Source organism: Eublepharis macularius, chromosome 1, assembly GCF_028583425.1.
Source record: "Eublepharis macularius isolate TG4126 chromosome 1, MPM_Emac_v1.0, whole genome shotgun sequence".
NCBI lineage: Eukaryota > Metazoa > Chordata > Lepidosauria > Squamata > Eublepharidae > Eublepharis > Eublepharis macularius.
Genome location: NC_072790.1, coordinates 141,903,883 through 141,916,668, shown reverse-complemented (window position 1 = coordinate 141,916,668; position 12,786 = coordinate 141,903,883). Strand labels below are relative to the sequence as shown.

General features: G+C 38.6%; 1 protein-coding gene and 1 long non-coding RNA gene across 2 annotated transcripts; both read right to left on the bottom strand.

Moving 5' to 3' along the window:
* Positions 1-2,682: 2,682 nt before the first annotated feature.
* LOC129342606 (uncharacterized) lies at positions 2,683-7,787 on the bottom strand. The gene is made up of 3 exons (XR_008598226.1): positions 7,739-7,787; positions 3,884-4,029; positions 2,683-2,935 (listed from the first exon to the last, which is right to left on the bottom strand). It is a non-coding gene; the product is annotated as an uncharacterized LOC129342606 (long non-coding RNA).
* A 2,398-nt stretch (positions 7,788-10,185) lies between these two features.
* Positions 10,186-11,770, bottom strand: CCR6 (C-C motif chemokine receptor 6). The gene is made up of 2 exons (XM_054972012.1): positions 11,762-11,770; positions 10,186-11,247 (listed from the first exon to the last, which is right to left on the bottom strand). The coding sequence occupies exons 1-2, from the start codon at positions 11,768-11,770 to the stop codon at positions 10,186-10,188; spliced, it is 1,071 nt and encodes a 356-aa protein (XP_054827987.1).
* Between the last annotated feature and the right edge of the window lie 1,016 nt (positions 11,771-12,786).

Below are 12,786 nucleotides of genomic sequence, written 5' to 3'. Positions count from 1 at the left end.
CAAACGACTCACCAACCTGCCTTGAGCATCAGTGCATTTCCTTCCAATCTGAAGCTTATAATAGTGATTGATAAAAAGCAAAGCTATGAAACACTGTTTTAGATAAGGATACAGAGCACACTGTCAACTGCAAATACAGCATACAGTCAACATTAAGGGTTGCAACGAGACATTAAGAAGTGATCTGAACACCACCAATAACAGTGCAAACCAGCAAACTGAACATGTGTTCCACCTTCTTATTTTACTAGTATTTCAAAAATAAAATACTTTTAGAAGATTATTCTAATGCAGACATACACAATCAAGATCTCTCCAGAAAAAGGATGATTTCCTACCCACCCCCATTTTTAATGCACATTTACATGTGCAATGTTTGCTCTGTACTATGAAAAAACAAAAGTGAAATTTACGTATCTTTTATACTCAATCTCAAGTAACAGAATGCAGTATTGTAAATGTACCTTTAAGGGGAGTTCTAGTTTAATTTTTTTAGGTTTTAAAATAGTAAACAACAGAGATAAATAACCAGTTCCCAACAAATATTCCCCCACCCAAATATTTCCACACAGTTCCACAGCAAGCAACAACACAGGTAGCAGGATGACAGGTAAGATCACACCCACATATACTTTCTTATATGTATCTTGTTTGGACCATTCATTGGGTTACAGTAATTGGCTAGGGACAGCACATTCTGTTGATACCCAGCTCACCACTTAAGATCTATTGCCCAAACCCTGCTTCCTGTGCCCTCACCTTCAGTAGTTAGGTAGGCAGCAATTAGAGGCAGGGCATTTTCAATGCCTTTGGAACACCCTCCTCCTTGAGGCTCACTGGGTGCCTACCATACTTTCCTTCAGGTGCCAGGCCAAAACATTTCTCTTATACAAACTTTTAATGAAGGGGATTTTTAAAGCTGTTTTATGGCCTGCTCCAAGCGCATGGACTGTTTTATCAATATCATTTTACACGGCTCTGTTTTTTGCTGCTTTTATTATGCCCAGGCATGTTTTTATTGACTTGCTTTGTTTTATTGTTTTAGCTGTGATCCATCTTGTACAGGTTCCAGGGAGGTGGCATAAAAATTCTCTAAATAAATAAATAAAGGTGTGTACTGCCAATGGAGGAGCTTCTGCTGCTGACAAGAGCATGCCACTATTAGCTGAGCAGAGTGGTAGGATACACCCCATTACATGGCTGACACATAATTAAAAGGAGCCCAGCTACCTAACAATGTATTTGCTTGCTTTAGATCCTCAGTATGCAAAAAGTCAGTTCACTGATTCATGACTTTGGTATCCTAGCACTGGTGAATACATTGAGTCAGGATAAGTGCCTGAGCCACACAGCATTTTGCAGCAAGTTAAAAGCTAGGATTTATATAACTACAAATTCCACCACTTTCCAACCATCATTCTGTGGTATCAGGTGGGGATTCAGTGGCCTGTCATATCCAGTTGTTTATTTTAACTGCTACAACATTCAATTTATATACTGCCCTTCAGGACAACTTAACACCCACTCAGAGAGGTTTACAAAGTATGTTATATTATCCCCACAACAATCACCCTGTGAGGTGGGTGAGGCTGAGAGAGCACTGGAAGAGCTGTAACTGACCAAAGATCACCCAGCTGGCTTCAAGTGGAAGAGGGGAGAATCAAACTCGGTTCTCTAGATTAAAGACCTGCTGTTTCTAACCACTACCCTAAACAATGTAACTATGGAAGGTGAGACTACCAAACATGTAAAAATGTGCATTTTTCTGCTGATGTTCTCTTGGGAGCTAAACAGCCTAAGAAAATGAAGAATACTTCAACAACATTTGTATTTTATAAGGAAAGATATGTAGCCTAGCTTTGTTCTTCAGTAACTGACATGCAAGAAAATACAAAACTTTTCAGAAAATGGAATATACGTACATTGGTTTACTTATTTTCCACCAACTTAAGCTTGTGCACTATCACTATTTGACTGGTAAAGAAATAAAATTATGTTACCTGGAGTGCTGGCCAGGCTTGATCCTATACCAACAAGGATCCCATGAGTTAAAAACAGGACACGTAAATCATGGGTATAGGAGGAACTCGTTAAGCCAAACATGACAACTAGAGCTCCAATTATTGCCACTTTTATGGCTCCATATTTCTGCAGAAGTTTTCCAGAAACAGGACCAAAAATCATAATGAAAGCATAGCTGACAGATCCAATCCAGGCTAAAAAAGACACACCTTTGTAAGTATTTTCCTGCACAGAATCACATATTACTATATCATAAAATTAACTGCCATATACTCCACTACAGTAAATTATTATTAAATGTCTAAAACACTAAAACACATGAGTTTCTTTAATGATTTTTAAATTGTAAAATATTCAGTTGCTTCTATTTTTTATAAAGCTTCCATATTATAATGCAGCCCAAAGCAGAGTTATCTGCAGTGGCAGGCAATAAACAAACTGCCTCTGCTTCTCACTTGTCTTGAAAGTTCCTTGATGGAGTTGCTATAAATCAGTTGTAACTTGAGGGCACATACATATGTATGTACATAAGTAGAGTTATATCCTTCTAATCCCATTGACTTCAATTGACTTGTATACTCTTCTTTGGATGGCATTGTGAAAATATCATGCCATACTTAACTTCACCCTATTTAAAATATGATAATGACCTACCAATTTGAGAGTTACTAGACTGAAAAGTCTCAAGAAGAGACATCATATAAACACCAAAAGCATTGTGGAATCCAGTGACCAACATGGAATGAACAAAGGCTGCCAGCACTACAACCCAGCCCCAGCCACCATCTGGAGGGGGATATAAAAAAGAGACATCTGTGCTAATGTCATCAATAGTTAGCCTCCTCTGCAACCTGCGTTTTGCCAAGCGCAGCATAGTACGAACTCGTTTTATTTTAAACATGACACTGGAGACCTGTAAAAAAAAAAAAAAGAATTACTCTTAGTCTCAAACAGAGAGGTGTTTTGCATATCTATCCCACTATTTAAAACTCATAGAAGCACAAATCACAACATAAGAGAAAGCTGAAATCATTGCATATATAGCAGATGTCTAAAAATAGCACACATGGAAAAGTCAGCGGCATCATTTTATTTTCTTACAATAAAATGAACGAATGGAGCACAAGTAATCCTATTAATTGATATATTAATTTTAACGGATTTATCAGAAATTTGAGTATAATTAATTTGATGCAAGTACTCAAAAGGAAAATGACTATGAATGTAAGGTGACTGCCCGAAAGAAAAGAATATACACAAAAGGGTTTTTTCCTTACTGTACTTAATTGTAACTTACTTATGAATTTAAGCATATATGGAATAAACCCTAGTCTCCCTTTCAGATAAACAGAGTACTACCTTCAGCCTGCTGAGTCTGTTAACATTTTAGGACTATAATCCTCTACATACTCTTAAACCAACCTCATAGAACTCAGTAAGCCTTAATTTTAACTAAGCATACATGTGATAGGATGTAAGTCAGTGGCCTCTATCATTACGCTCTGCTCACCAAAGTTTAAAGCCTTCCTCCAACTTAAGGGGCTTTTCCCCAAGATGAAAGGAAGGCTCCTTAGACTGCAAGAAGGCTTTGCTGAGTAGATTGGAAGGATACAAGCGGCCGCTGAATTCTAACTGAATAATCTTCTACTTAAATTTATTTAAGAATCAAGATAACAGGAACTAGAAAACAATCTTTATTTAAAAAGCAAATATAATTATTATAGTTATCTAATCCATAGCTGCGTTTAAAAATTTCTCAGGATACTCCTTCCATACTCTAATAATCACTATATCTGTACATGTAATGGTGTGTTTAGATATGCTCAAGAAGTTAGAAGTAGATATTGTGCCAACCATTTACCTAATATAATTTGCCTGAAGAAAAATTATTTTAACCTCTGATTACACAGACGATAGTGTTGTGGAAAGAAATAGATATATGTAATAATTCCATAGAGTCCTTTTTCTCCAATAGTAAATTGGTTCCTTGGGCATAGGGTCGGGCACCTGGAAGAGAGATAGCATCAAGATTAACCAGGAAACAGCATTAAGATATGTAATTTTTGAAAACTGTTGCTTCCCTACAGTCTGGAAGCCCTTATCAGTAATGTATATACTTGTTTCCACTACAGTATAAAGGGTTTTTTTAAACGTTCAGAACAGCATGCGGGTTTTTTGCTTAAACCAATCATTTATCAGGAACCAGATAAGGAAGTTTCACCGAAGCAAAAAAAAAATAATTGCCATGTCTTTACGAAAAGCAATTTGTTCAGAATGCCTACTCGGATCTATTCAAGGGAGCTTACTCCTAGGATAGTGTTTTTATGACTTACGACTGCACTGAGCATCTTCTGGAGGAGACTTTTCCTTCTTTTGGCCCCTCCAGACCCATCCGATTATAAAGCCACAACCTTGTATCATCTTTTCCCTTGAAACTTCCCTTAATTGAAGATCCTTTTTTTTAACCCTCCACTGCATCTTTTGAAAGGCTGTGAATGTATGCATACTTGAATGTATGCATACAAGTTCCATTGACCAAAGTGAGTAGAAAAAAAATATACTGTGTTTGGCTAGGTTTGGGCTGTATGGCAGTATCCATCAAAGCTCAGTTCCATTATTTCTCAAGCCTTTTGTTTCTGAACACGCAGTTCTTCATTATCATGCAACATACTGTTGTTTATGGTATTCAGCATATAGGTTGCCCATCCTGCTTACATGATAAAAATAACAGTATTTTTTCATCTTTTTAAAAATCAAAACTAATCAGTACTCAGCCTATCACCCACTGCTGGTATACAGCAATAAATATAAATAGATTGTGCGAAGTCAGAAAAAGTATATGTCCCAGTTATGAAGTTAGGGGCATTTACTTAAACCCAGCGTCCCCTGTTTTAAAGCACCATAGTAATCCCTAAACAATAAGGCTGTATGAACAATGATCAGTCTCTTTAATTTCATTTATTTATTTGGATTGGGTACCAGTCTTCTGACTGAAGAGACATCAGAAATTTACTTATTGCAGGTCTTAGTGAAAACTTTGTATCCTAGCCCATGGTCACTCAATGTTGTATTTTATAAACTTTATTTAAAATCATTTTAATTATCCTAGAGCAGATTAAATATACAAAAACCACAATTACAAAGAAAACACTAATATATGTAAAGGAGATTATACATTAAAAAATCATACATGTCGTCCCCTTTGCTACCTAGCCTACAATAAAAATTGAAATGCAATTTCTAAAATTCTTACCAAGCCTTTTCAGAAAAGATTAAGATTGTCTCACCACAACCGAAGTTTGAGAGATTTGGAAGTTTTAGGGTCTGGCTTTCTTATACAGACATAATACATGAGCTTCATATGACTATTAAACCATCTAAAATGTTTCCTCTAAAGGTGTAAAGTTAGACACCTCCGAGCATCCCAAAGAATAATTGTTGAAAACTCTGTTTCATTTGTTCTAGAATTTATTCTGGGCATAAAAGGCACTGATTCAGACGTTATTCTTCAGAAGGCTGAAAACTGTAAGTTTGCTAGAACAATGAAAAAATGCAGGGTTGCAAATTTAGACAAAAACCTAAACGCAAACTCTCAGGTCTACTATGTCAAAACAATGGTTTATGGTTAAAATCTGCAACGCTCTTCAAAAATATTTCACTATCTCTAATTGTCAAAAGGGCACATGTATTAAAATAAGGGAAATAGATTGTTTTCAACAATTTAGCCATTTTTGGCATGTTTCTGAACAATTAGATTAAAAATAGAGGAGATAATAGATGGAGATAACTTCTGAGCTGAATTTACCTACTGTTTGCAAATGTCCAGGTGACAATGGCATCATGCAAAAGTTAGTCACTAGCTCAGTTTATCACATGAATCTCCAAACCACAGCTGCGAAATAAAAAATGTGCCACTGCCTCCTCCCTTCCTTAGTTTGCTACACCATGGTTACAATGAAATCCAAAGTGAGCAGACAGTGATTAACAGTGATTGGGAATACCTTCAAACCATTACTTGAAACCATGATTTGAAGTGGAGTTGTAAACAACAGTTTAGAAAAAAAAATCCTGGTTAACACTATTCATAGGTGACCTAATTCAGTACAAACTGGATGTTTATAGCAAACCAAGGAAGGAAGTGTGAATCTGTGCATAAAAACAGGAAGGAGAAGCTTGTGAGTCTATGAGAAGCTCCCAGTCTCCAGACAATGGTTTGGAGATGGACTGTCTGTAAGGCCAGAATTGAGCCAGTGGGATAGTTGAGAAATCATGGTTTGTCATTGTGTAGACAAGCCTCGTGCTTGTGTACTCCTTCCTCCTGCTGTCTCATACACAGTCAAATAAGAACGTCCACTTTAGCACAAGCCACAATCTAGTTTTATATCTAAACTGGGGTACGCTGTCCAAATCCAAATCATGGAAACCATGATCAAACCATTGACAATTCTGGTTTGGAAAAGAAGTACAAAACATATGAAGCTGCCTTATACAAAGTCTGCTCAGCATCAGCTATTCAATCAGCAGCTCTCCAAGGTCTCAAGTAGAGAAAGATCTTTCCTAACACTTGCTAATAAGAAGGGCAGAGATCATCCTCCCATCTAATCCAGAATTGTTGGCTCCATCTGTCAGTGACTCTCCAAAGTCTCTTGTTCTCAGTCTTGCTACTTTCAGTGCAATCCTAAACAGTTACACCAGTTTAAGCCCAATTAAATCAATGAGTTTAGATTGGAGTAACTCTTCTTCGGATTGCACTGTAAAAGTCCTTTTCATTGGGGAACCAAGGATTAAATTTTGACATTTCTGCATACAATTTATGTGCTCTAACACTGAGCTATGGATCCTCCCTTAATAAAGCTGTGTAAATAGCACCGAGCAAAGCTGGATGCTACTCTGCCCCTGTGCCTCTTTGCTGGTCCAGCAGAGGGAGAAGTTGGGTAAGAACTAGCATTAGCTTTTTCAAAAGTGACTTAACAGAAGTTCACACTAGGAGTACCAAACTGACACTATTTGACAGATGGCTCATTATTTCAGGGGGTTTCTGGGAAGGGTGGTTTTAATGATATTAGTAAAGTACTATGTATAAATGCTGATAGAAAATAGAGTATAAATGAGAAAGAAATAAGTGCTGGCCAGTGAGTAAAGAGTTACAAGGGAACAGGTGGCAATGGGAAGATGAAGACATGACTGAGCCCATAGATTTGAGCTTCCTTTTATAAACAGTAGTTACCATGCCCGACATCAAGAAGATGACACTCATTTGAGCTTTATACCAGTTAGATCAAAAATTTAAAGTAAAACGTTTCACTATCAAAATTAGCACCCCAGGCTAAGTATTACTTGCTGTTAAAAAGCAATCCATTAGATAACATGAGAACAGGGTTAACTCTTAAAAACAGTACAGTAATTATTCAGCTATGCACACAGTATCAAAAAAGGCATTAGCAAGGAAAGCTCTGTATTTGTGTATTTTAAAAGACCTTATTTTAAAGCAACTGCAGTTATTAACAAGTAAATAAATTATATATGGGGCCTCATCTTCGCTTCTGGAAGATACTTTCCACAAATAAACTCCTCAGGCTTTCAAGAATAAACCGCAGCGACCCAAAGCTCTATGTTGTGTTCTAACGGCTTAGGAGCCGACAGAAAGCGGAGCTTCACACGGATCGCGATTCCTCCAGAGAACCAACCGCTCCCTCGCCTCGTCGCCCGCGCTTACTTGAGTTGCGGCGCGGAGGGAAGAGGCGTCCTCTCGCGCGAAGCCCCGGCCAGGTCTGGCTTTTACGCTGCCTGCTTTTTGTCCCCGAGAGCGATTCAGGCACCAGAGGAACTCCCGCAGGCGCCCGAGACGAGGCCCCTGTGCTCTCTTCTCGCCCCTCCTATCAGAGCGGGGTAGCGTTAAATAGCAAGCGGGGGGAGGGGGGGCTTCCAGGAAACCGCGCGGTGGAGGTTGAGGTGGGCGAGAGGGGAGTGGTGGGCTCTTAACAGCAGCCCAGAGCAGACAGCACGGAGGGGAGGTGGTCGGGCTGGCAAGGTGCAAGTAGGCACGAGGCAAAGCTAAGTGTCAGCTTACGCCTCCTTTCTCCTGTTCTCGTTCCGTGTGGTGAAAGACAGGTTGCCTCACTCCTTTAAAGAGCGCAGACCATTCCCGTGCAGTTCCCTCCCTTCTATACCTTTCCCCACGCTCTCTTCAACCATCCTGAAATAATAGGCACGGGTAGTCAGTGAACATGCAGTAGTGTGTGATCAAAGTTGTGCTTATTGACCCTACCGCTGACACCTGTGTGCTCAATGTCCTGTGTGCGTCTGAGTGCGTGTGGACTGCAGTATGACTTGGTGGCGGAGAGTGCTCTCAAGTCAAGATTTGACTTGCAGCGACCTCTGGTGGGATTTTCACGGCAAGAGACTAACAGAGGTGGTTTGCCCTTGCTTGGCTCTGCAACCCTTGTCTTCCTTGGAGGTCTCCCATCCAATTATTAACTAAGGCTGACTTTGCTTAGCTTCTGAGATCTAACGAGATCAGGCTCACCTGGACAGCTTAGTATCTTGGAAAACAAATGGTTCTGGATAGCTCACAAAGGATTCTGCTCAGATGTAGTACACTCTCTGAAACACAGGAATACGCAAGTCAGGGCTGATTAGGGCTGCCAACCTTAAGGTGGGTCCTGAAGTTTTCCCAGACTACAGAGATCAGTTCCCTTAGAGGAAACAGTTTCAGGTGGTTAGCCATAGAGGAGGAAGAATTGGGTCTAGTGTCACCTTAAAGACCAAATGTCACCCTATTCATACTAAGAAAGTGTGTGCATGCACATATACACATGTATAAGAGTAACTGAGAACAGCAGAATGGCACTGGAATTACCACGACCATTCAGAAGAAACCCAGAGATTACAACAGCTGTTCTCTTACTCCTTTTAATATGTCCCCATGCAGAGATTGTCGAGGCTTACTTGCTGATGCATACAGTGGTTGTGACTCTTGTTCCTATTGTACTTAGTATTCCAAGTATCTTTCTCTTTTTCCAAAGAGGTGTGGTTCCTTGAGTATCCCCCCGCCCCCTTCAGTCAGCTGACAAGGCCTGACTTAGTTTCAGCAATAGAGTTGCATCACACGAGTTTGGCCTATATGTTGTAGAAATGTATGGTAAAAGTTCACACGAGGAATACCAAAAACACAGAATGAAGTCCAGAAACATACGCTAATACATTTTTTAATTGAAGCTCCCAAAATACAATCATGTTCATATATACAAAAATTATTACTTTTAGAAATTTCAATCTGTTGTTCAAGTAAACTTAGAATTAGTCTGTCACTCAAGAATGTAGGTGGCCTAGGTAATGATGGCTTGTGATCTCACGAGCAAAAGCAGCACACATACAGGCTCTGAAAGAAATGTAATGTTTGTAGAATTTAAGATTATATGAAGAAAAAATAAGTTTAATTATAAAATGTCCCTGCTAATTGCAAAGCTGCAATATTAAGCTTAACTTTTTAAACTGCATTTCATATTCAGCCAAATGCAGTTGTGATCAATAGGAGACTGTCTACTGAAGTTTTGGATGATACGTTGCAGAATTTAATAGAGGCTTAACGGGACATTATTTAGCAGGTGATGTTTCCCTTAATACCATAAAAAACTTCAGCTGCCCTTTTCCACACATTACACCTGCATTAAAGGGACACGGCATTTTCTTCATGTCTTCTGGCAGTCTTAGCTATGTTAATAAGCTTGAAGAATCTTCAGGTTCATACACTCCCTCTTGCTCATGGCCAGCTATTTCTTCTACTTTCATCAAAGCTGTACTTTACCATTACTCCTAAATTAGCAAGTTCTGGTTGGGAGCTTTTCCTGAAAACCAAGATTCCAAACAGTGTTCCCAGTTTAGAATCCTGGTTTGCAAGAAAAGTACAAAGTAGAGTGCTAGTTTGGACATAATTGAACAAAGGGAGGAATAACTTGATAAATCAACATAAGCACAGAATGGAGAGGAAAATGTGAGACCCCAAGTTTCCCCCAGAAGGCTTATTAATTATGACAATTAACAAGTATATTGTGGCATAAGCTCATATAGACAAGTGTTTAACAGGTGTATATGAATATGCTCAAAATCTCTGTGGTATGATACTTTCTGATTATGTTGTATATACACAGTAACTCCAATACATCATTCATGAATTTCACTGGTCTGTCTAGAATAGCCAGTATCAGAACTTCCTCTTGAGCTATGAGTGCTCCCGTGCTCCCATGCTCTTACACAGCTCAACCCTGTTATTATTTTCAGAAAGTAATTTCTAAATTTCACACCAATAAATGCATAGAGCACAGGATTCATACAACAATGCAAGAAGGCCAGGGTTTCTGTTAAATGTTTTGCATAAACCATTTTCTTTTCACTTTGACAGTTTCTATCCAAATTACCCATTGATGATGCATTCAAAATAAGAACCACATTATAAGGAAGTTGACAAACCAGAAAAACAATCACAATTAAGACTATCACACGTATAGCTTTGTTTCTTTTGGCATTCTGAGCCTTTACTAAGGTTTTAACAATGAAAGTATAGCAAACAATCATGATCAGAAGAGGGATGAAAAATCCAAATAAAAGCTGGAGATATAATATAAGTAATTTGAATATAACTTTGGTCTCTGGATTGGTTTTGTGCTCACAAATGTGCTTTGTTACATTGAGTGAAATGGTGTAACTTTGACTGAATATGAAAGTAGAACTGGAGATTAAAAATGATGATCCCCATATGACCAAACAGATAATTTTACTGTATGCCAGAGTCCTTGCCCGAAGCTTAAACGACTTTGTTGCCTGCACAATGGCAATGTATCGGTCCATGCTGATGCAGGCTAAAAGTAGCATGCCACAGTTGAAATTAATTGCATATATGCCTCTGGTGAGCTTACATATGAGATCACCAAAGATCCAGTCATCCAGAGCATAGTATACTGCCCTGAAAGGGAGAGTGAGAACAAAAAGTATGTCTACAATGGCAATATTGCAAAGGCATATGTCAGTCATGGATTCAGATCTCTTATATAAAGAAAATGTCATCACTACAAACGAATTACCCACAAGGCCCAAGACGCATATCAGTGAGTATGCAAAAGGAAAGAAGAGCTTTGCAAAGTTTCTAACTTCATTCTTGTCACATGGTGGTATAATGTGATCATAGTAATCTTGGTCATAGGCATAATCTGTGGTGTTTGGTTCTTCCTGAAAGGGTAATGCAATCAGTTAACATTTCACATTTCAGCAGGTTTCTGTAGGAAAATGTACATGTGAAGCAGCTTAGACTGGCATTATTGCAAAACCTGTCCTATTGGAACCAACAGAACTTTATTTCAGATGTGTTTAAAATCAGAGGGTTATAACTTATGAATTTTGAACACCTCTGAAATTATTCCCAAACACAGAGAGCTGAACTGAGGACAGCTAGGATGAATATTTCCATTCTAGTGGGTAACTAGAAGACTCATTTTAAGGAAGTGGTTGAAAAATTGAATAAGCCCTCATTTCTGAGGGGCTGCCACACCAAAGACTTAAAATACCCAAGCAAATGTAACTGGGAGTAATTTATGTATAAATGTATTCAGTTTCTAGATGAAGAAACAAAAGGCCCAGCAGTTCAGGGCAGCTCTAATTGATCTACTGTATCAGTGTTAATGCTGATAATATTGCTTCCTCCTTCATTATCTATCAGTCAGAAAGTCCAGCCACTCGAGCGTACCTGAATCATTTTGATGTTGTATCTTCTTTTTGATCAGAGAACACGATCACAAAGACAGTGATAGTTTGGAATGGTTTACAGAGAGTCTCTAAGGAATAAAGTGAACTGTGATAAGCAAAATAGGACAAAACAATCTTTGAGATAAATTGATCTAAGTCTAATTTTAGTCCTCACTAACTTTTCAAAAATAATATTGTTAGCAATTTTGCTATCTCTGATTATGTAGACAGTAGTACATTGATCTAATCTCAGAATATCAGTATATACAATTATTTTTATGTAATAAATGAAGATTATTCAGTATAAAATACAGATACCTATCTCTGTTGCACCATGGACGCTGATTTGCATGGATTCAAATCCAGCAGTGCTGACTTGCATGAATTCAAATGGCTGGATGGACCTTTTAATAATAAATAATAACATTCCATTTATATACCGCCCTTTAGGACAACTTAATGCCCACTCAGAGCAGTTTACAAAGTATGTCATTATTATCCCCACAACAATAATCACCCTGTGAGGTGGGTGGGGCTGAGAGAGCTAGAAGCTGTGACTGACCCAAGGTCACCCAGCTGACTTCAGGTGGAGGAGGGGGGAATCAAACCCCGTTCTCCAGATTAGAATCCTACGCTCTTAACCAAACTGGCTTTTGATGCAAATGGGGCTCTTTGTTAAGTAGAAATAATTACTCATGACTTGATAAGCTTGCCGGCTCTGGGTTGGGAAATTCCTGGAGATTTGGGGTGGAGTTTAAGGAGGATGGAGTTTAGAGAGGGGAGGGATATCAGTGGGGTACAATAGCTTAGAGTCCTCCATCCAGAGTAGCCATTGTCTCCAGGGGAACTAATATCTGTAGTCTAGAAATGATTTGTAATTCTTATAGCTCTTCAGGCTCTGCCTGGAAGTTGGCAACCACATGACTTCAGTTGGATCACAAAAATAAAAGTTTAACTGGAATAGATGACACTACAGATATTAGTTTACTGATTTAAAAATATTGCATATACAAATTACAAATGTAA